At 37.0% G+C, this 25,268-nt stretch overlaps 1 protein-coding gene across 1 annotated transcript in view; it reads left to right on the top strand.

Annotated features, from left to right (window-relative positions):
• Positions 1-25,268, top strand: part of ALMS1 (ALMS1, centrosome and basal body associated protein) — a 220,967-nt gene that overhangs the window by 154,486 nt on the left and 41,213 nt on the right. The window contains exons 13-15 of the mRNA XM_025353758.1: positions 3,014-3,184; positions 12,656-12,790; positions 14,405-14,575. Coding sequence (XP_025209543.1) covers positions 3,014-3,184; positions 12,656-12,790; positions 14,405-14,575 — 477 coding nt within the window. The remainder of the gene's footprint in view (positions 1-3,013; positions 3,185-12,655; positions 12,791-14,404; positions 14,576-25,268) is intronic.

Raw genomic sequence — 25,268 nt, forward strand, 5'->3', positions numbered from 1 at the left:
TTCAACCTATGATGGACTTACCAGGACGTAACTCCATTGTAAGTGGTGGATCATCGGTAATACCAAAAAAAGCATATTGATTAACATCAGGTTACTTTCCTGGTAAAGATTAAAGCAGAGATAAGTTCCTTGTTACACCAGCTCAGGGTGACTGGCCCCTTTTTCAGTTAGTTGCTGTGGATCTCTCATTTTTAGAAAACTCCGGTCCATTGTGGAACTTTCCTTCTTCCTTAAAGTTTCAGTTGGATTGTATGGCATTTAGTACAAGTGACTACATTTTGGTTTGGTCTGTTGGGGCCTACTGCAGGAGCTCAGTCTAAAACAATGGACTCCCATAAATTGTATTTAACAGGGTAGAGCATAGTGATGGGTAGATATGGTTGAAGACAGGTAGGTTCAAGATCATGCAGGATCTTATCAACTGTATTAAAGTGTTTGGATTTTATTCTAGTACTACCGCAATTATGGTTTGATTTACACTTGTAAAGTTTATTCTTGCCACTATATGGAGAAATGGTTTATAGATGGGAAGGCAGAGAGCCATGGTGGGGTGGGTTAAAGTGCAAGTAGAGACACCAGTTAGTTAGAAGGCTGTTGCTGTAGACAGTACCAGAGATGGTAGCATCAGTATCACAGTGTTATCTATAGATAGGGAGAAATGGACAGTCAACTTCCTTTTAGAAATAGTTTCTCCTAGATTTGGTAATAAGAGTATGGAGAGTGAGGGAGAAGAGCGTGAAAAAAATGTCTGGAGTGAGCAACTAGGTGAATAGAGGTGCCATTTACTGAGGTGGAGATTGAGGAAAAAGCAGATTTGGGGAAGATGATCAAAATGTCTGCTTTGGACATGTTAAAAATGAGATTCCTGTTATACATCCACATAGAGATGTTGGGTCTACAATCGAATGTAGGCAGAGTTAATTTACACATGTTAAGGTAATAGTGCCACCTATAAGGGGCACTGTTCCCATTATGAATATATACTTTTTTGAAAGCACACAGATGGGCATGAATATTCCAGATCTTTAGTTAGAGTTCTGGAGCAGCAATGTTAACTCTTGTGCTGCCCCAAACATAAATCTATACTCACACATACTGTAGCTATGCACAGGTACAGGAAAATAAGTATATTTACATTCACTGACACGCACACATGTGTAGCTGCACTCTCTCAGCTGCCTCTCACCTCCTCTGAGGTTGATTCTCTTGCTCATTCACCCACTGCTCTCAGGGACATAATTGTTCCCCACCTAACTCTGAACTTGAGGGATCATCTCTCTTGGAGAACAAGGGGTGGTGGTGCAGACTGTGTGTGTGCATGCTGCTGCTGGTGTGTACTCCCTGGGAGAATTTGTGAAGAGAATGACCACCATTTACAGTAGTTTGTGTTGTACTACAATATATAGTAACTTAAACATTTTTATTTGAGGAAGAGACATTTTTCTAATTTCCATAAAAGTGCTGTAAGAGCTAGCTGTGTCGCTGAATGCTGGAGTCGGATGCTCAGAAGAAAGGTCTTGGCCAATGGTACATTATTTGTTGGTCATCAGCATATACCCTGGTGGTCGATAAGTTTACCTAGGAAGGGAAGAGAGGCCAGTTCTGACTCCTTGAGGAACTCTAGCATTGAGAGATTTGGTAGAGGAAAAGATAAAAAATAAGTTTCTGGAGAGGTAAGAGGCAGATAAGAGAAAGTGATTTTACAGAAGTTGAGAGGAGCCCAATATAATCTATTTGGCCCAGAAGGTGGTGTTTTCCTTGCAATCTGTCCTGCAAAACTCTTCATGGCTTATTGTGCACTGTACTAATGATGCAGGTACTTACCCAGCTCTTATTGCCATACACATACTAGGAGCTCAGGAAATACAGGATATTAGAAAGAAAAATCATCTCACAGAAAATTAGTATAAGCCTTTATATGTCCAGAAATGTTCTTTTGCCTGTTAGATGTGGCATGGTTTATAGATTAATTTATTATATCAAGGAATGTAGGAATATTGAAATGTATTTTAAAAGAATTAAATACTTTCAAGTCTTTTACTTATCTGTCATTTTCCTTTCAGTTTTGTCTTTTGTATTGTCAGATTAATCTTCTGGAAACATAGCTAAATATATTATTATTTCATTTAAAAATCTTCCATTATGTTGCATTTCATATACAATAACGTTTATACTCTTCAGCTTGGGATCCCATGCACTGCTGAATTTTGTTCCAAACAACTATTTTTAAATACCTTCTACCACTTTCCTTAATGTATTCTGCAATCCAGCCTGACCATAAAGTGTCCGCCATTCTTAAATGCTTCTTGTCTTTGCTTATGCTATAACTTCTGCCTAAAATGCCTTTCTTCCTTCCTTTCTATATCAAAAACTACTTTCTTCCAAGGTACAATCCATTTTCTCCTTCCGCCAAAACCATCGTGAGCTGAAAATATTCTCTCTCCTGAACTGATTCTCCATTTTATATCTTCTCTTATATAATTTGCATCTCTGCCTTGTATTATTAGAATTTATATTACATAGCTTACAACTTCAGTTTGACTGACATTTCCTTCTGATTATCCTACCCATTGTAGTGTTTTTTTGTTTTTTTGTTCTTTTGTTCGTTTGTTTCTTGTTTTTTGTTTGTTTGGTTTTTTTTTTTTTGAGACCAGGTCTCACTCTGTCACCCAAGCTGCAGTACAGTGGCACGATCTCTGCTCACTGCAATCTCAGCCTCCCAGGTTCAAGCGATTCTTCTGCCTCAGCCTCCCAAGTAGCTGGGGTCACACGCACCTGCCACCACACCTGGCTAATTTTTGTATTTTTAGTAGAGATGGGGTTTCACCTTCTTGGCCAGGCTGAACTCCACCCGCCTCTGCCTTCCAAAGTGCTGGGATTACAGGCATGAGCCATCGTGCCTGGCCTGTAGTGCTTTTTTCATAGAACTGGTCTGAGAGGCAAATTTTTAAAAAGTCTTTCTCAATTTCATGTCACTATTTGTGTTTTGTATTACTTCCCCATTTTTCTTTAGGATCCAATGATGCGGTTGCTCCAGACTTCCCAGCTCAGGTGCTAGGCACAAGAGATGATGATCTCTCAGCCACTGTTAACATTAAACATAAAGAAGGAATCTACAGTAAGAGGGTAGTGACTAAGGCATCCTTGCCAGTGGGAGAAAAACCCTTGCGGAATGAAAATGCAGGTAACTGGATTGGCTTTGTAAACTTTGTGGCATTTTCTCCCCTTTTCATCCTAAGTGAGATTACTGTCTAATCTTTATCCTTTTTTTCTGTTTCATTATACAAGCTTTTCTCCTTGCCATTATATTGAGCATATATAAGAAGGTAAAATTTCATAAAATCCTTTATTATGCTTCAGAGATTTTTGAAAACTGTAAACTTCATTTTCACAATGGGGAATAAAATATGATACAGCTTTTGAAATGAAATAATACCCAGTCAAGTATGTTTTAGATACTAAGATCCATAGAAAATCTTGATTAAATTGCCACATTAGTGTATCTCTGTCAGATATTACAAAGTAATGTCTTATAAGCTGGATTCTGTTGCTGACATTTTTTTAAAAAAATTTTTTTTAAAGACAGGGTCTCACTCTGTCACCCAGGCTGGAGTGCAGTGATGCAATTATACCTCACTGCAGCATTGAACTCCTGGGCTCCAGTGATCCTCCCACCTCAGCCTTCCAAGTAGCTGGGGCCAGAGGCACACGCCACTATGCCTGACTAATAATTTTTTTGTAGTGATGAGGTTTTTTTTGTAGTGATGAGGGTCTCGCTATGTTGCCTGGGCTGGTCTTGAACTCCTGGCTTCAAGCTGTCTACCTGCCTCAGCCTCTCAAAGTGCTGAGATTACAGGCACGAACCACTGCATCCAGCCCCCATGTTGTTTTAAAATTTTTTAAATTTTCTGCCAACATTTAAAACTAAGATTTTTTATTTCCCTTGAAAAATCAGAAAATCTGGCTGCCCTTTGGCTTGCATTCATTCATGGTGGTAATCAGCTGCAGCTGAGCCATGGCTGTCCCCCTGCAGGCAGGACATCCATTCCCTTGTTTGCTTCCATCCCCACAGCTCTAAGACTCAGTCTGCTTCATTCTTCCACCTTATCTGTCTGGTCACTGGGTATTTGAGTTTCAATCTTTTTTTTTTTGTTTTTTTTTTTTTGGAAATGGAGTTTCGATCTTGTTGCCCAGGGTAGAGTGTGATGGTGCGATGTCTGCTCACTGCAACCCCCACCTCCCAGGTTCAAGTGATTCTCCTGCCTCAGCCTCCAGAGTAGCTGGGATTACAGGCGCCCGCCTCCACACCCAGCTAATTTTTTGTATTTTTAGCAGAGGTGGGGTTTCACCATGTTGGCCAGGCTGGTCTTGAACTCCTGACCTCAGATGATCTGCCTGCCTCAGCCTCCCAAAGTGCTGGGATTACACGCATGAGCCGCCGTGCCTGGCCCCCACTGTTTTATAAAAGCTTTTTTTCTTCTGCACCCCTGACGTTATACTTTTGTAGCTGAGAGATGATAATATTTATTAAATGAAAACTCCAGTAGCCACTGAAAATTCTGTATGTATAATTGCCTGTGTTTGTTATATTTATACTTTTTTATTCCTGTGTATAACTATTAGCCAAATAGGTGCTACTGATCCCAGGGCAGTTTTTAAACGTAGGGTGGCTCTATGTTCTAGTTTTGGTATAGTGTTAATGACTTCATGTGGTAGCATCAATGCCTTTGTGAGAAAAATAAATGAGGTCTGCTTATTAAAGCACACATTTTTTTAGATAATTTTGTTCTACTTCAAAACACAGTGAAGTCTTTTTATAAATGCTTTTTGAAATAAGACAAGAGAAGCATATCTACCAGCTAACATTGAGACTGCCAAGTAAATAAAAAGAAATAATTTTACAAAATATAGTTCATAAATGAAAACTTTCATGCACCAGGGAATCCCTTACATGTTTTCCACTATCCATATACTAGTGGCAGTTTGGTGGAAACAGATAACCCTAAGATCCCAGTGTCAGATACTTTAGGTGAGGGGAGATGTGGAAAAGTTGGCAGGAAAGAAGTGAACTGTGTCTGAAGTCTGCACAAAGAACTTACCAGCTTTACCTCACTCCCAGGCTTCATTTGGTAAAGATGATATGTTTGAAATAAAGTCAGTCTCAATTATCTGAGGACCCCTACAATCTCCCATCTGTTGGTCTACTTACAGATTTCACATCCTAAGGAAAAGCCATCCTCCTGGCTTAGTCCTTAGTAGCCATTTCACCTTGAGAGAAACCTAGCCTCAGAACCTCTTGCCTTAGAGAATTAAAGAAGAAGAATAGAGGAGAGAATGCCTGCCTGGGAAACTGAACAAAGACCTATATAATAGCCAAAAGAGCTCATAGAAGATCATATCATAAGTAAAATTCTCAGTTAAAGGGGTGAAATATAAAAGTGAGAAAATCTCTTCAAAAATAGAACATAAAGAGACGGGAAAATATTTTTTAAAATTCAAGATTGTCCCAAAAGTTTCAACATCCAAAGCAGGTATTCTATAAAGACAATAGAGAAAGCAAAAAAGAAAGAACCAAAGGACTAGTATAGGAATAAATTTCAGAACTGAAAGATGTGAGTTTTCATACTAAAAGGGACTACCATGTACATAAATATATACACCAAGGCACATGACCTTGACATTTTAAAACTGATTTGAAAAGAGATTCTAACAGCTTCCAAAAAGAAAACGTACATTCCATGTAAAGAAATGGAAATGAGACTGGCATCAAACTTCTCAAAAGTGATAAACAGAGTTAGAAACCAAAGGAATAATACCTTAGAATTCTGAGAGAAAATTATTTCACTAAAACAAGGGAGTTTATTTAAGTTAAAAAAGAAGAAAAGAAAGAAAACATGGGATTGAGGAAATGGAGGGGGCCAACACAGGAAATGGGAAACAAATTCTCACTGTGGTGGTGGTACACAAGGCCTAGAACCCATTCAGATTGAAGCCTGCAAGGAAAAAGTCAAATTGATAGGATACCTTATGTGATTGACTATACTTAGAGGAGGTTTTCAGTCTTAGAAACTCAGAAAATGCAAAAACAAAGCAGTTATTAACTCTTCAGGAAAAGCATAAGTTTGTAATAGAAAATAAATGTAATTACAGTGTACTAGCTGGCTTAGCTGTGAATAATAATTATGTAAACAATCATGTAAACACTAAATATCGATTTAATTGAATATTGATTTAATCACTCTGACCATTATTTATGTGACATATAAACACTGAACATTAATATAGGGCTAAAACTTTTCAGAAGATAGCATGAAAAGATATGTATGGGTAGGAGGGTTTTGTAATGAGATAAATCCATAATTGATCTTAGTATATAGTATAAGAATAAATCCCAGAACTGAAAGATATGAGATTGTAATTGATCTTAGAAGGAAATCAATAGATAATTTCTGGAATATAAAATGATATGGTAGTATAAAGCATGTTATTAGGAAATAAGGATATTGATCCTAGAATAAATGGCTAAAGGAGTTGAAAATGGTAGCCTTTAGAAATTGGGGATCTGGAGATCCCTGGAGAGGGAACTGCTGACTTTTCTTATAAGCTTCATGAAACTATTTGACTTTTAAAACATATACATTATTTTTATTAAATCAGAATTTATATTGTCCTTCAGCTCAAAAAAGTAAGAAAGAAAGTACATTTGGCAAATATTGACTAAAGAAAAGCTAGTGTTAATATAGACAAAATAGAATTCCAGGACAAAAAAAAAATTAAAGGTAGATACAACAGTTTTATCTCATAGTAATAAAAGGGTCAAATATACCAGGAAAGATAAAATTGTGAGCTTATATGTATATTCTCAAACATATTCAGGAAAATTACAGGAACGTATAGGTAAATTCAACAATACATTTCAGAAATGTCAAAGATCAGGAAGTAAAGAGAGAAAGTAGGGCCAGGCACGGTGACTCACACCTGTAATCCCAGCACTTTGGGAGGCCAAGGTGGGTGGACCACGAGGTCAGGAGATCGAGACCATCCTGGCTAACATGGGGAAACCCCGTCTCTACTAAAAATACAAAAAAAAAAAAAATAGCCAGGTGTGGTGGCGGGCACCTGTAGTCCCAGCTACTGAGGAGGCTGATGCAGGAGAATGGGGTGAACCTGGGAGGTGGAGCTTGCAGTGAGCTGAGATCACGACACTGCACTCCAGCCTGGGCAACAGAGCGAGACTCTATCTCAAAAAAAAAAAAAGAAAGAAAGAAAGTATTTGAATAATGAAGTTTGACTTATAATAGATGATTTTCCATTTTTAAAAGAACACAGAAAATTTGATGAATTTGTTGGTTTCAAAGAATTGATGTGCAGACAGACCAGCTTCACTGACCACACTGTAGCTAAATTAGAACTCAACAATAAAAATATGGAATAATGAAATAAAAGAAAAATCTGTCTATAACAGATTGAGTGGTATTCTCCCAAAATTCATGTCCACCTGGAACTTCAGAATGTGACCTTATTTAGAAATAGAGTCTTTGCAGATGTCATTAAAGATCTCAAGATTAAATCATCTGGATTTAAGATGAGTCCTAAATCTAGTGACTATTTTTCTTATAAAAAGGGGAGAGAGGACTGTTGAGGACAGAGGCAGAAATTGAAGTTCTGCTGTCACAAGCCAGAGAATGCCATGGGCCATTACAAGCTGGGAGAGACAAGGAAGAATTCCCACTTGGAGCCTTCTCAAGGAGCATGGCCCAGCTGACACTGTGATTACAGACTTTAACTTCCAGATCTGTCAGAGATTAAATTTCTTTGGTCTAACCTGCTCAGTAGTAATTTGTTATGGCAGCCCTAGGAAACTAATACACCGTTCATCTATTTGAAAATTATATAATGTAATTCTAAATAACTCAGAAGTTAAAGAGATAAATCATAATGGAGATTACAATATATTTAGAACTGAGGGATAACAAAATTTTAATATCAAAAAGTTTTAGAAGAGAGCCAAAGTGATATTTAGGGGTAAAGTTACAAACTTAAATACACATATTAAAAAATAAGAAAAATCCAATCAAAATCCCTGCAGGTTTTTTTTTTTTCTCAGAAACCAGCAAGCTTATTCTAAAATTGATAAGGAAATACAGAATGCCAAGAATGGCCAAGGGAATCTTGAAGAACAAATCTAAAGGATTTACACTACCAGGTATCAAAACTTATTATAAAGCTAAAGCTGTAGTAATTATAAAGCTGAAGCTTAAGTAATTAAGACAGTGTGATATTGGCACAAGGATGAACAAACTGACCATAGAACAAAATATTCCCGGAACAAATTTACCTGTATATGAATACCTGATTTATGTTAAAGGTACTAAATATAGTGGAGTGAGAATTATTTTTGGGGTAAAATGGTGCAGAATAAGTTAGATATTCATATTGGAAAAAAAAAGAACATTGACTTCCTTGCTCACATTATAAATAAAAATGATTTCAAAATGGATTGTAGGTCTAAATATAAAAGGGCATAGATAGATGAATGATTGATAGATCTACAAGAAAATGGAGGAGTATTAATCCGGGGATAGGAAAAGATTCATTAAACTGGTTCCCACGCCCCGCTCCCCACCAAAAAAAAACCCATAAAAGAAAATATTGACAAATATGGCACATTAAAATCAGAAATTCTTTTTTTTTTTTTTGTCTTTTTTTGAGATGGAGTCTTGATCTGCCGCCCAGGCTGGAGTGCAGTGGCATGATCTTTGCTTACTGCAAGCTCTGCCTCCTGGGTTCATGCCATTCTCCTGCCTCAGCCTCCCGAGTAGCTGGGACTGCAGGTGCCTGCCACCACGCCCAGCTAATTTTGTTTTTTTCTTTTTGTATTTTTAGTAGAGACAGAGTTTCACCATGTTAGCCAGGATGGTCTCAATCTCCTGACCTCGTGATCCGCCGGCCTCGGCCTCTCAAAGTGCTGGGATTACAGGAAAATGAGAAGTTCTAAGAGTCTCTCTGAACCTATTCTGGTTCGGGAGACTGCCTAATAATTAAAAATGTATAAAATAAAATTTTAAAAATATTTATAAACAACAAATAAGAGAGTAAAATGCAAGCCACAAGGTGAGGAAGGTATTTGTGATACTTGTGTCCCACAAAAGACATATCTGGCTGGGCGCAGTGGCTCATGCCTGTAATTGCAGCACTTTGGGAGGAAGAGGCGGGTGGATCACGAGGTCAGGAGATCGAGACCATCCTGGCTAACATGGTGAAACCCCGTCTCTACTAAAAATACAAAAATACAAAAAAAAAAAAAAAAAATTAGCCAGGCATGGCAGCAGCCACCTGTAGTCCCAGCTACTCGGGAGGCTGAGGCAGGAGAATGGTGTGAACCCAGGACGCAGAGCTTGCAGTGAGCCGAGATCGCGCCACTGTACTCCAGCCTGAGTGACAGAGTGAGACTCCGACTCAAAAAGGCTTATACCCAGAATATAAGAAGAATGCCTACAAATCAATATGAAAAAGGAATTCAGCCTAATAGAAAAATGGGCAAAAGACTTTGATAGATACTTTACAAAAGAGAATATCTAACAGCCAATTAACATGTGCAAAATATTTCTCTTCATTAATCAACAGGGAAATGTAAATTAAAATCACAGTAAGATAGCTCCATGTACCTACTAAGACGTCTGGCTGAAATGAAAAAGACAATACCGTATTGGTAAGAATGCAGTAGAACAAGCAGAACTAATTCACTGCTGTGAGAGTGTGGATTGGTATAATGACTTTGAAAAGCAGTTTGACATTATCTACTAAGTTCCACAAAAGCAGAACCTATGACATAGCTGTTCTGTTCCTAACTCTATACTCAACAGATAGGGATGCATACAAGCACCAAGAGAAACATACACAAATATTCTTCACAGCAGTGTTTGTAATAGCTCCAAACTGGAAACTACCCAAATGCCAAGTTTTTATCCAGTAGAATGGATAAATTGTGGCATACTAACGTTATTGAATACTGATTAGCAAGTGAGATAAGTGAAGGTAAATATATGTGACACCACTTAATGAATCTTGCAAACAACTTGAGAGAAGAAAGCAAGTCACAAAAGAGTATGTGCTATATTATTCCATTTATAAAAAGTTGAAGAATATTCAAAACCAATTTGTTATATTTAAAATCAGGTGTTACCCTCAGCATGGGGGAGATGGAAGGAAGAATGAGGGGAGCATGTAAGTTTCTAGCCAGATTTTATTTCCTAACCTGGATAAGGTTATATACACTTGGTTTTTGTAATTCACTGAGCTCTATATGTGCACATTTTCCCCCATATTTTCCACTGTACAATTAAAAAGATCTTTTAAAAAGCAATATGGTACTTAGAAATGAATCTAAAAGGGCATGTAGAACTATTTTAAGAGAAAATTATAAAACTACATTGAAATATATTAAGACCTAAATAGTTGGAAAATTATACAATTATGATAATAAAGATGTCACCAAATTAATTTCTAAATTAAATGCATTGCTACTCAGAATTCCAGTAGGATTTTTTTGTGGAACTTGACAGGCTGATTCTAAAATATTTATGGAAAATCAAAAAAAGTATATTTAAAGAATAAGATAAGGGATCTTGCCATACCACACATCAAGACTTATTACATGTGTAGCTTGTTTAAGACATCATTTGCAAAGGAATAAACAAAGAAAAATGAAACAGAATGGTGACCCAGAAACATATCCATGGATGTGGAAACTTAACATACACAGAGATAGCATAACAATCTGTGGAGAAAGGATGAAGAGGAACTATTCAATAGAGTTTGAACCAGTGAATATATATCTGGAAAAAATAAAATCAGATAAATCACTGCTGCACACTAAACAGAAATGTATAGTATGCCAGGCATATTAAAAGTAAATGGGATAACTACATTTTTAGAATTTAGATGGTCTGTCATTATGACCATGTGATAATGGAAGATTTCTTAAACAGGACACACGAAGCACCTACCCTAAAGGAAAAATATAATAAATATGCCATTATTAAAATGAAAACTTTTTTGCATAAATGATATCAAACAATGAAAAGACATGAAACAGCCTGGGAGAAGATATTTATAATGCATGCTACCTGCAAAGACATTTCACAGGAATGTTCATTGCAGTGCTTTTCAAATAGGAAATAGCCTTAAGTTGATCAACAGAGGTATATTCATATATATTAATACAATAGAATAATACATAACATTGAGAATCAGAGACATACATTAATTGACTAAATCTCAAAATCATAATATTGAGTGAAAAAGGCATGGTGCGTAAAGGTACAGACAGTATTGTACCCTTCATATAAGGTTTAAAGACTTGCAAAACAATGCTGTACATTGTTTATTAATATATGCAACGTAGTAAAGAATTACAAAACATCCTTGATATTGATAAACTCTAAATTTGGTATAAAGGCTGCTACTGAGAAGTGGGAATGGCATCACTGGAAACAGCTTACACAAGGAACATTATATTTGTAATATTTTTTAAGCCCTATGGTAAATGCTTCGGTGTTCATTTTGTGGCCTATACTTTTGGTATGCCTGAAATATTTTTTTAACATTAAAACATTTTTTAATGATCTACAAATTTCAGAAGACATTTAGATAAAAGAGATTAGGAGGATCAAAGTAACAGAAGTAAGAAAAATGTGTGACTTTAAAAGAGGTAGCAAGAGTTAATTAGTTCTTTGCATTTTTAGCAATCTCTATTCCCTTTCTGATTTCTTTGTTGAACAATATACTTACAGATAAAAATCAAAAATGATCAAGAAAAACAGAAAGGAAAAGAGAAATAGTATTAGATAAGTTTAAAAGGCTATAACTGCATGAAATTTTTAAAAAATTATATGAGAATGCTGTATATAAAATCTAGATGATAAAAGTGTTTTTCTTGGATTATATGAAATATAAAAATTGACTCCATAAGTGGTAAACACTTTGAATAGGGCAAATAACTTGGAAGCATTGTTCACATCTTTTTTCCTTTGAAAAAACATACCTGATCTTTCCTTTTTTTGCTTTTTTTACTGTTGCATGAAACCATCAAGGAACAGATTTTATTTAGAATGTTTTTTTTTAATTTTATTTTATTTTATTTTATTTTATTTTATTGAGACAGTCTCACTCTGTCGCCCAGGGTGGAGTGCAGTGACACGATCTCGGCTCACTGCAGCCTCCGTTTCCTGGGTTCAAGTGATTCTCCGCATCAGCCTCCTGAGTAGCTGGGACTACAGGTGTGCACCACGACGCCTGCTAGTTTTTGTATTTTTAGTAGAGTTGGGGTTTCACCATGTTGGCCAGGGTGGTCTCGAACTCCTGACCTCAAGCGTTCCACCCACCTCAGCCTCCCAAAGTGCTGGGATTACAGGTGTGAGCCACCGTGCCCGGCTGTAGAATGTTATTTTATTTAAACTGTTGTTTTATACAGTAAAATACGAAAAAATTTTCAATTCATGTCACAGTTTTTACACAGATGGAGCCTAAGAGGTACTTTTTTCCTAATATATACATGAATTTGGGGGTTTGTTTGTAATTTGGGGGGAGGATTACTTGTCTGTTGTGTTTATTATCTTTCCTTTTCTGAAATCAAATGATGTCATTATTCCAGATGCCTCAGTTCAAGTGCTAATCACTGGGGATGAGAACCTGTCAGACAAAAAACAGAAAGAGATCCACAGTACAAGGGCAGTGACTGAGGCTGCCCAGGCTAAAGAAAAAGAATCTTTGCAGAAAGATACTGCAGGTAGCTAAACTGGATTTTCTGCATATAATTTTCTTCTGGTCTTCTAAAATGAGACTCTCAAGAACAGAAACAGAAATATATTCTCTATTTTCTTCTTGCTGTCTTCAGCTCTCTTCTATCTTGCGTATATATGAAATAGTTAAAGTATGTTTAGCTGTATTTATTATATACTTTGGCAGGTAAAATGGACATACTTAAAGTTCTTTGAGATATTTCTGGAGATCTTTTGGATATAGTAAACAAGTTAATCTAATTTCCAGAAATTCATTTAATGGACTTTTTACCTGTGATGATAAAAATCTCTCAATTCTGTGAGACACGGACCCACTAATACCATTTTTGTACATGATCCTTTATTTAGGAATTCAGCTTGTTTACTTCCTCCCTATCAGTTACTTTACTTCAGAGGGATTATGCTGATTTAAATAACCCTCATAGTTTATTTACATTAGGATTAGTTTTGGCTCAGAGAGAGGAAAACAAAAGCAAAATAACATAGGCTTAAAGAAAACAGAAAACTTTCTCTCTTTTGTAAAAATCCAGAGGTAAGCATCCAGAGTTGACCTGGTACTCCAGAGTATCGGAACAAAGCTGTTGCTCTCTTGTTACTCTGACATTTTTGGCCTTCATTCTTAAGCTGTAGCCATCAGCCCATATTGCAACCAGCAGGAAGAAAGGAAAAGAAAAATCTCATTCCTTCCTTTAAGGATACTTCTCAGAAGCTATATGTACCATTGTTTTTGCATTCTATTGGCCAGACTTAGACACATGGTCACATGTACCAGGGAAGCTGGGAAATTGAGTTGTTATTCTAATAACAATTGCCCAGCTAAAGTTAGGGTTCTGTTTAGAGGAAAAGGAAAGTGCATATTAGAGGACAGATAGTAGTAATAGTTTCCGCCACAGTTGTAAACTAAAACATTTTAGAACATAATTAGCTGCTTCTCTTCTTTAGGTGTTGCTTGTTTAAAAAGGTTAGATTGTATTCTGGGCAACACTTCTGAATTTTACCCCATTTTACTATTACTAAATGAATGTTCCAAAAACAGTTTTGAACATGTTAATCTTGTAATCAAAAACTTTAGTTTTCATTGCCCGTAAGGATAAAATCTAAACTCTTTTAGCACTGTCTTCCAGAACTGTAGAATCCACTCCCAAACAACTTTCTAACACTAGTTCTCACCTCTTTTCCTTATAAATTATATAATCTAATGCTATATACTTGCTCTGTTTCTTAGATGTTAAGTTACTTTCCTGACACCATTCTTCTGTTATATAGTCACCTCCTTTTTTTCCATCTCAATGTGTATCCCATCTTAGCTCTCTTCTAATGCCAAAATCAATTGTCTAGAGTTCTGTAGTACTCCCACCTGCAATTAGTTTTTCTTTCTTTGAATACCGATACCTCTTCTTCTGACTCTTTCTGATTGTATATCTGTTTACATATGTGATTTTTTGCCCCAATTTTCAATTATTTTCTAAACACATTTCTGAGTCATCTTTTTTATTCAATATCACTAAGAAAGCCTTTCACATAATACATACTTGAGAGACATTTAAAAATATTTTATGTCCAGTTCCTGTCTGTATAGTGTGTTAATGTCCCTTTCGTAGATTCCAGTGCTGCTGCTGCTGCAGAGCACTCAGCTCAAGTAGGAGACCCAGAAATTAAGAACTCGCCAGACACTAAAGCCATTACACAGAAAGAGGAGATCCATAGGAAGAGGACAGTTCCCGAGGAAGCCTGGACAAGCAATAAAGAATCCCTACAGATCAATATTGAAGGTAATGGGATTGGGTTGTGTGTGAGTATGTGTGTATATGGGGGTCAGTGTTAGTGTGTTTCCATTTCATTCTGATGAGAATATAGCCTCATGATTAAACAAAAATTCCTTTTCTTTTTTTAAAACTTTCTTGTGTAAAGTACTTTGATGCTACTATTAGGTTGCTGTATATATAGATTTGTAAAGTAATTGTTACTTTTTGGAAAAGATATTAGCAACTTAGAAACAGGATTATAAATAAATACCTAAGGCTGATAGTTTTAGAAGTGAAGCATCTTGTCTCAGTCCCCAAACAGAGACAACCTTAAAGCCATTCCAGAAGGCTATAGCAAAGACAGTGAGACCATCAATACAAACTTTTTTTTTTTTTTTTTTTTTGAGACGGAGTCTCGCTCTGTCGCCCAGGCTGGAGTGCAGTGGCGTGATCTCCGCTCACTGCAAGCCCCGCTGCCTCCCGGGTTAACGCCATTCTCCTGCCTCAGCCTCCCTAGAAGCTGGGACTACAGGCGCCCGCCACCACACCTGGCTAATTTTTTTGTATTTTCAGTAAAGATGGGGTTTCACCATGTTCACCAGGATGGTCTCGATCTCCTGACCTCATGATCCGCCCACCTCAGCCTCCCAGAGTGCTGGGATTACAGGCGTGAGCCACCGCGCCCGGCCCAAACTTTTTAAAAATTACAATAAAATCACATTTATTTATGTTTGTGCATGGGCCCCTTTTTCTGACATAAAAGCATGTAGAACACAAGACATTACTACCTAGCTGTCAAGCCTTACCTCTTAGAGGGATATGGAACAGCCTAGGTAAGGAGAGAAAAGAGTCAAGGAACTCATCTAACCATTCTGGATTTTGGAAATAGTCCGGATTCAACTGCTTACATCAAGAATATAGAAAATAAATGATTTTTTGACAATAGCCAAGACTACACAATGGGAAAAGGATAGTCTCTTCAACAAATGGTGTTGGGGAAACTGGATATCCACATTTAAGAGAATAAAGGTAGACCCTTTCTTTATACCATATACAAAAGTTAACTCCAAAAGGGTTGGCGACATACATGTAAGACCTTAAAACTCCCAGAAGAAAACATAAGGAGAAACCTTCAGGACATTGAACTTAGCAGTGATTTCTCAGATATGACACCAAAAACACAGACAACAAAAGCAAAAATAGACCAATGAAACTACATCAAACTTGAAAACTTCTGCATGCCAAAGTAAACAATTAAGAGTGTGAATAGGCATTCTACAGAATGGGAGAAAATATTTGCAAATCATAGATCTGACAAGGGATTAGTATTCACAATATATAAAGAACTTACACAACTCAACAGCAAAAAAAAAAAAAAACCCAAACAACTTATTTTTAAAAACACATAACTTATTTTAAAATGAGCAAAGGACTTGAATAGACAGTAGAAGATACACAAATGCCATACCAAACATATAAAAAGATGCCCACTCTCTCTAATCATAAGAGAGATGCAAATCAAAACCACAGTGAGTTATCGCTCACTCCTGTTAGGATGACCACTATCAAAAAAACAGAAAATAGCAAATGTTCGTAAGGATGCAAGGAAATTGGAACCCATGTTCACTGTTGCTGGGAATGTCAAATGGTATCGCTATTATGGAAAATAGTATGGAGGTTCCTCAGAATAATAAAAAAGAATTAGTATATGATCCAGCAATCCCACTGCCACTGCTGGGCATATAACCTAAAGAATTCAAAACAGGATTTCAAAAAGACACCTGTATACCTGTGTTTATTGCAGCATTATTTATAATAGTTAAAAGGTGAAAGCAACCCACATGTCCATCAACAGATGAATATATTAACAAAATGGGAATTATTTGTCAATAAAGAAAATACGTTACATACATAGATAAGTAGTGTATTGTGTAGCCTTAAGAAAGAAGGAAATCCTATCACATAATACAAGGTAGGTGAACCTCAAGAACATTATACTAAGCAAAATAAATCAGTCACAAAAAGATAAATACTATATGGTTTATTGCAAATGTTGTGGGATTTAGGAGGATGAGAGAGACCTTGGGTTTAAATAGGAGAATCTTTTATTGAGTGCACTCAGGCCCAGCAGACTCACGTCCAAAGACGGGGCCCAGAACAAAGACAGCACTTGGTTTTTATACACACCTCACAAAAGGGGGTGGGCTAGCTTGAAGCAAGCTTACAGTGGCGTGAAAGCAGGGATACAGAGGCAGGACAAAGACAGTTAATCAAATTGTAACAGGTTCAAAACTCAGAATTGCACGTAACTACTGCTATGCAGCCTAGATGTCCATTATCTAGGTTTGCCTAGGCACGGGCTTATCCCATAACCTTCACTGTGGTGCCCATGGAGCTGTAGTTCAGGCCTACTCAGGCTTCTCATGACCTTTATTGTACTTCTTAGATAAAACAGAATATTTGAAGTCACTAGTTAGAGAGAACAGGAATCTATAAACTCATTCCATAAAACAAAGGAAAATTTGTTTTTTTCTTCTCCCTGTGTTGAGGGAGTCCTGCGAGAGTCTCCAGAACACATTAGATAATATTATCAAGACTTTTCCTGGGTCTGGGCTGTGCCTGTTGCTGCCTCCGGGACAAGTCAGCCTAATGCAGGAAAACTTATTTCTCTTTCTTCTTAATTTTATTTTTCTTTAATTTCCTGCCTCAATATGAAATATCTAAAGTAGCTGAAATCGTAGAAACAGAAAGTAGAACAGTGATTACCAAGGCCTGTGAGAGGGTGGACAGAGAATTAGTATTTAGTAGGTACAGAGTTTCAGTGTTAAAAGATGAAAGAGAGATTGTTGCACAACGTGAGTATACTTATCACTACTGAACTGTACACTTAAAAATGGCTAAGATGGTTAATTTAATGTCATACTTTTTGTCACACACACAAAAACAATACATAAGATGTAGAAATAGAACACTGCAACTTTGCAGGGGTTAGTGTGGGAGACATAGCTTGCAAAAGAAAGATGGAAATATAATCAGTAAAAGCATACTCTAGAAGATAAGAAATTTTTTTCTAAATGTTTTACACTCTGAATAACTTTAGAAGACATGAAGTATATGAAATAAAAATTGATAGAATATGAAATGAAAAGGGAGATTTAGGGGATAGGAAAACAAAATGAAATTTTTTTTAAAAAAGTACCAATTAGGAGAAAGAGATGACAGCGATTAGAAAAAAAATGGTGGAATTTGAGGACTGACAGTGAAAATCCAACACAATGATATCTGTTGTTGCCTCTAAAGAAGATAATAGAAAAATAAAGATATAAGGAAGAATGGAACTTACAATTGTATATATGTATGTATGTATTTTTAGACATGGAGTCTCATTCTGTTGCCCAGGCTAGAGTGCAGTGGTGTGATTGTAGCTAACTGTAGCCTCAAACTCCTGGGCTCAAGTGATCTCCCACCTCAGCCGTTAGAGTAGCTGGGACTGTAGGCACATGCTACCACACCTGGCTTGAACCTGCAATTTAAAAGGGTGTACCAAGTCCTAGGAAAATTTTGTATATAGTGTTCAATACTGAGATGTATGTTTGCAATAGTACTGAACTTTAAAGAAAAAGAATGAATCATGCAGGCCTCCATTCAGAAAAAAACAAGTAGAAAAAACTAAAAGACGGGGGGACAGGCAGAGGATAGGGAGGTTAAAGGAGGTATAAATGAGCAAACTTTACCTTTAAAGTTGTAAAATCAAAAAATACATGTGTAAGTAAGTATAGTGTTGAAAATTATAGGCCAGACGCGGTGGCTCACACCTGTAATTCTAGCACTTTGGGAGGCTGAGGTGGGTGGATCACCTGAGGTCAGGAGTTTGAGACCAGCCTGACCAACATGGAGGAACCCTATCTCTATTAAAAATACAAAATTAGCCAGGCGTGGTGGTGCATGCCTGTAATCCCAGCTACTCGGAAGGCTGAGGCAGGAGAAGCGCTTGAACCCAGGAGACAGAGGTTGTGGGGAGCCGAGATCATGCCATTGCACTCCAACCTGGGCAATGAGAGTGAAAATCCATCTCCAAAAAAAAAAAAATTATAAAATTTACCCCTAAAAGAGTTAAAATTAAACTATAAAACATCCAAAATATTTAGAAAAACAGGAGTGGTAAGCATGGAGGTAAAGGGAGGGAGAAAGAAAACAGTAAATTTGTAACAAAAACAAAAAATTGCCATAAAATGAAAGACGGCAAAGCGTGCAAGTCTATATATAAGTAAAGTAAATTCACCTATATTAAAAAAAAACTTACTGGACTATATTAAAAAACAAACTCAGTTCCATGCTATATAACAAATGTATCAAAAGTAAAATGACTGAGAAAGGTGGAAAGCAAAAAGAAAACTTAGAGATGTGTCAAAAAGAAATTTGGGGACATTAATATAGATGAGGTTAAATTCACCAAAAGTTTTGCAGGAATTGAAGAGATATATTTTCATACTGATTTGCAATCCACAATGAGAATATTTTGCATAAATCTTTAAACATCAAATAACTTAGCATAAAAAATTCATAAAATGAAAACCAGGAGCTCAATCAATAAGGAAATTTATGTTGCCTTAAAAAACAATGAAGGAGGGCCAGGCGCAGTGGCTTGTGCCTGTAATCCCAACACTTTGGGAGGCTGAGGCAGGCGGATCAAGAGGTCAGGAGATCGAGACCATCCTGGCTAACATGGTGAAACCCTGTCTCTACTAAAAGTACAAAAAAATTAGCTGGGCATGGTGGCGGGCATCTGTAGTCCCAGCTATTCAGGAGGCTGAGGCAGGAGAGTGGCGTGAACCTGGGAGGCAGAGCTTGCAGTGAGCCGAGATCGCGCCACTGTACTCCAGCCTGGGCGACAGAGCAATACTCCATCTCAAAAAAAAAAAAGAAAAAGAATGAAGGTATGGAATTATATGAAAACAACTCTTAGGATAGATTGTGAGGCAAAAGGTGCTTAAGGCCAGGGCGATTGGAAGGTGGAATTTGCTTGTAGGGAGAAAAATATAAAACAGCCCTAGGAAACCTTCAAAGAGAAATGGACAAATACAAAATAATTTTGGGGAGCTTGAACACACATAATTAGCTTATGACACATTGGGGAGATGAAAATTTTTTTTTGTAAGTGAAGTTTAAAAACGCCTGGGGGCCGGGCGCGGTGGCTCAAGCCTGTAATCCCAGCACTTTGGGAGGCCGAGAGGGGCGGATCACAAGGTCAGAAGATTGAGACCATCCTGGCTAACACGGTGAAACCCCGTCTCTACTAAAAAATACAAAAAACTAGCCGGACGAGGTGGCGGGCGCCTGTAGTCCCAGCTACTTGGGAGGCTGAGGCAGGAGAATGGTGTAAACCCGGGAGGCGGAGCTTGCAGTGAGCTGAGATCGGGCTACTGCACTCCAGCCTAGGCGACAGAGCGAGACTCCATCTCAAAAAAAAAAAAACGCCTGGGAATAATACAAGTAATGAAGTTCATCTAGGGTGTGTGTGTGTGTGTATGTGTGTGTGCATGCGTGCATAAGCCTATATGGTTTAAACTTTTAAAAAACCCTTTCCAAATGACCATAGAACATTTTTTCATACAGCTTTATTCAGATATAATTTACCGATTTAAAATATGTAATTCAGGCTGGGCACAGTGGCTCGTGATTATAATCCTAGCACTTTGGGAGGCTGGAGTGGGTGGATCACTTGAGATCAGGAGTTCAAGACCAGCATGGTCAACATGGCGAAACCCTGTCTCTACTAAAAATACAAAGTATAGCTGGGCATGGTGGTACATGCCCGTAATCCCAGCTATTCAGGAGGCTGAGGCAGGAGGATCAGTTGAACTTGGGAGGCAGAGGTGGCAGTGAGCCGAGATCACACCACTGCACTTCAGCCTGGGCAACAGAGCAAGACTCTGTCACAAAAAAAATAAAAATCAAATATGTAATTCAATTATTTTTACTGTATTCACACATAAGTGCAATCAACTATCATCATAATCAATTTTAGACTATTTTCTTCACTTCAAAAAAGAAACCCTGAGACTTAAGCAAATACTGATCCACTTTTTGTCTCAGTAGATTTCCCTATTCTGGACTTTCATACAAATGGGACCATTAAGTTGGGGATATAACATGAAACTTAGGGCCCGCCCATAGTGAAAAATGTTAAAGGAAATTCCCATGTAAAGTAGGCCTTCAGTGGGCTACACTCTTACTATAAAAATGAAAGATAAACACGTCCATGTAGAAGGGGACAGTAAGAAAACTTTGCCTGTTTTAACCTTGATAATGAGTTTGGGGAGAGAAGACAAAATTTATCCTAAGAATTTATAACTACAAACTAGTATTCACACAGGTTTACAGTCAGTAATTTTGTACTGGTATAATTTATTAGTGCAGTAAACTACTTATGTGTGTTCTGAAAAATCTCAAGCCCAGAATTTAATTAAAAATGGCAGTAGGTTGGTATTACAAACTCACATGCCTGTTGGATGCAAATGCACATCTCTCTGAAGAAACTTCAACCCAGACCTCAAAATATTTCCTAAAATACCAAGCACATAGTCAAGGCACTATTAGTAGAAACAGTATCAACAACAAGAAACAGAAATGAGACCCATAATGACAAATTTCCAGGATTCCTTGGCAAAATGCCTGTTTCTCAGACTGGGACAGGAAATATATTAGATGAGCCTGAACCCTTTTGTGGTGTCAGAAAGTAAAGAAAAACAACAACAAAAAAAATGTACAGGGATGGGGAATATGTCAATGGAACACAGGAGTAAAAAACTTCCCAGTGGTCAAAGCTGGGGCAATTTCTGCAGTATAGCAATAGTATTGGATCATAACCAAAGTATAAAATAAATACCTATGAGTCCATTTTGATATAAGTAAATGATTTAATAAATAAATGGGGAAAAATGACAAGTCTCCTGTGCAGAATTCTAAATAATATATGTAGACATTCCACCCTCAAGGAGGTGGAACATAACTCCCCACTCTTACAGAATGGGTTGCACATAGTAACTTCCTTCCAGAGGGTATTTTTATGGGAAGGGGGAAAAAGAATAACTGTATAGTGAAGAATTCTGGCAAACATTGACTCAGCCAGGTCATCAAGATCATCATCAACAGTGGTAAGTCATGTTGATAGTATGTACCCTTAATATGTAATGAGAAATACATTTTAACTTTGAAATCTTCTTCCCAAAAACCCGTAACCCTAGTCTAATGAGAAAAACATGAGACAAACTCAAATGAAGGACATTTATACTTGACCAGTACTTCTCAAAACTGTCAGAGTCATGAAAAACAAGGAATGCCTAAGAAATTCTCACAGACCTAAGAGAAGCCTAAGGAGACATGATAATTAAATGTAATGTGGTATCTTGGATGGGATCTTGGAACAGAAAAAGAACAGTATGTACAAAACAAGGCAACACAAATAAAGTATGGACTTTGGTTAATAATGATGTAACTTTACTGATTGATTCATTATAATATATTGTATTAATGTAAGGCGTTAATAGGGGAAACTGGGTATGGAGTATGGGGAATCATCTGTGCTGTTGTCACAGTTTTTCTGTAATCCAAATTATTCCAAAATTAAAAATTTATTTTAAAAAATGCATTCTGACATTAAAACAGGTGGATAGATAGATGATAAATAAGAAATTCCATCTTTTTAAAGGAAACACTTTACTGCTTCTCTTTGGCATAACCAATTTGCTGGCATTGCTGCTTTTGCGCTTTGGGGCTATTACTAACTACAGTTAGGGTTACTTGAACACAGATACTGCAGTATCGTGACAGTCACTCTGATAACCCAGACAGCTATAAAGTGCCTAAGGGGCAGGTAGTGTAAACGTATGGACATGCTGGACAAAGGGAGGATTCACATCCTAGGGTGGGATGGAGCAGGATGACAAGAGGTTTCAACATACTACTCATAACGCTGTGCAATTTAAAACTTAGGAATGGTTTTGCATGGCTTGGCCTCCTATACTTCTGACCAACTAGCTCCAAATTGATGGGGGGAATCCCATGACCCCCTCCTCAGGTTTGGTAATTTGCTCAAATGGCTCAGAAAATGTAGGGAACATTTTCTTACATTTCCTGGTATTTTATAAATTTATTTCAAAGGATATGCATGAACAACCAAATGAAGAGATACATGGGCAAGGTATAGGGAAGGTGCACAGAGCTTCCATGTCCTCTCTGGGCCTGCCACCCTCCCAGCTTCTCCTGTGTTCACCAAATGTGAAGCTCTTCAAACTCTGTTAGGGTTTTTATGGAGGTGCCATTACATAGGCAATATTGATTAAATCCTTGGCCATTGGTGATTGGCTCAACCTGCAGTCCCTGTCCGCTCCCCAGAGATGGGGGGTTGGGGCTGGAAGTTCCAGCCCTCTAAACATATGGTTGTTCCCTTGGTAAACAGGCCTCCCATCCTTAGGGGCGTTCCAAAATTCATCTCATTAACATGAACTCAAGTGCGATCAAAAGTAACTTGTTTTAAATAACAGACCCTCCTTGAACCTTTATCACTCACTCCTGAACTGTTTCAACAGCCAGGTACGAAAACCAAATATTATAATAAAAGATGCCCCTATTGCTGTTATCATGTTTTCCTAAATGGAAATTGCAAGAGTTTTAGTAGTTCTGGCCAGGAGCTAGGGATAAGGCAAAAATATGTATTTATTATATCACAGTATTACACTTTACAGGGTATTAAAATGACAGTAGTAAAAGAATGGTACTGGGACAAGAGACTGATACATCAGTGAAAATACTTAAATACAGTGGGCACTTACTCTATGATAAAGGTACCATTTCAGCTCCATTTGGAAAAAGATGGATTATTCAACAAATAATGCCAAGACACTTTGCTAGCTATTTGGAGTATGGTGAGAATTTTTAGTTGTAGCCCTACTTTACTCCCGTCACCAAAATCCAAGTATAAAAGATCCAAGTATAAAAAAGAGAGATCATAAAAGTTCTGGTTATCTGACTTTTCTAATAAATTTGAGCAGAAGACTGTCAAGGTCTGACAAAATCTTGGAGTCATAAAGCCAAAGATTTGATAAATGTATATATTAAAATTAAAAGTGTCTTCATGTTAGAAAATACGATGCAAAATCAATTTATAAATGAAAAATGAGAAAACAATTTTAAAAAATTGAGAAACTGAGAAAAGGGTCTACTTTTCTTGCTATGCAAAGAGCTTTTTACAAATCAATGACAGCCTAAAAGGAAAACAAAGGACCTGAACAAAAAGTTTATAGTAAAAGAAATGCAAATGGCCATTAAAGATATGAAGAAATACTTAACTATCTCAATAAAGAATGTACTAAACCACAGATTTTGTTTTACCTGTCACAATAGCACAGATGAAAAGATTTGATTATCCCTAGTATTGTTGAGTACGTGGGGAAACATTAATGTACTCTTATAAGACTATTATTAGAAGTGCAAATTTGTTGCAACATTTTTGAAAGTGTGGAGCAATTGGATGATATCTAACTAACGTTGAAATAAATATTCCCTTTTCACCCAGACTTCCATTTAAGGGAATTACAGATACACAGATAAAGTTGTACCCAGAAAAATAAAATAAAGTTACACATAAACACACAGACAAATGTTCACTGCAGCATGCTTTGGAAGAATAAACTACTGGAAACAACCAAATATTTAGTTAAATTTTGGTAAAGTAAATCAGTTTAATATAAAATGTTTGCAGATGCACAAAATCTTGCTTTGAACAAGTAGTTTTACTCTACTTGGCAGGAATTTTTCTGTAAGAAAACTTGTTTAATATTGGTTATCACCAGAAAGTGGAACTAGGAGGTTCAGAGATAACAGGGAGACCTTTACTTTTCATATTAAATTTGTCTGCATTATTTGAATATTTTGCATGTTTAATTTTTAAAAGTCTGCAGTTCTAGTATGAAAGAAATATTTAAAAATAAATGAAAAGCAGTAAATCATATTTTCAGTGTACTTTTATATATTCGGGGAGAATTTTGCAAATATCTATAAAATTAATTCAATTATCAGAAGTAAATAACTACTTCAACTTATTTGACCTTTACTCTTAACAAAGTGCCATGAGATGATGGTGATTATCTAATCCTGTTGTTCTATAAAGCCCTTTATGCTTAAGGAATTCAGCTTGCTACTGCTTCGTTTTCTTCTTTTTTTTTTTTTTTTTTTGAGATGAAGTCTCACTGTGTCACCCAGGCTGGAGTGTAGTGGCACAATCTTGACTCACTGCACCCTCCACCTGCTGGGTTCAAGCAATTCTCCTGCCTCAGCCATCCCAGTAGCTGGGATTGCAGGTGTGCACCACCACACCTGGCTAATTTTTGTATTTTTAGTAGAGATGGGATTTCAACATGTTGGCCAAGCTGGTCTTGAACTCCTGACCTCAAGTAAACCACCCCCATTGGCCTTCCAAAGTGCTGGGATTACAGGTGTGAGCCACCGTGCCCAGGCTTCAGCTTGCTTATTTTCTACTATTCTCGCTATATTTTACTTCAGTCCCAGACTGGGAGGACTATGTTCATTGAAAATACTGATATTAGGAAATAAACATTTTAGAGCAATGTTATCTATTTCCTTATTGTTTTACTTACTGCTTTAATGAATTCTAGATAGCCCTTCAAATTTTTGCTTTATTTATCCTGTTGCCAAGGTA

The sequence above is a fragment of the Theropithecus gelada genome, chromosome 13 (assembly GCF_003255815.1).
Source record: "Theropithecus gelada isolate Dixy chromosome 13, Tgel_1.0, whole genome shotgun sequence".
Lineage (NCBI taxonomy): Eukaryota > Metazoa > Chordata > Mammalia > Primates > Cercopithecidae > Theropithecus > Theropithecus gelada.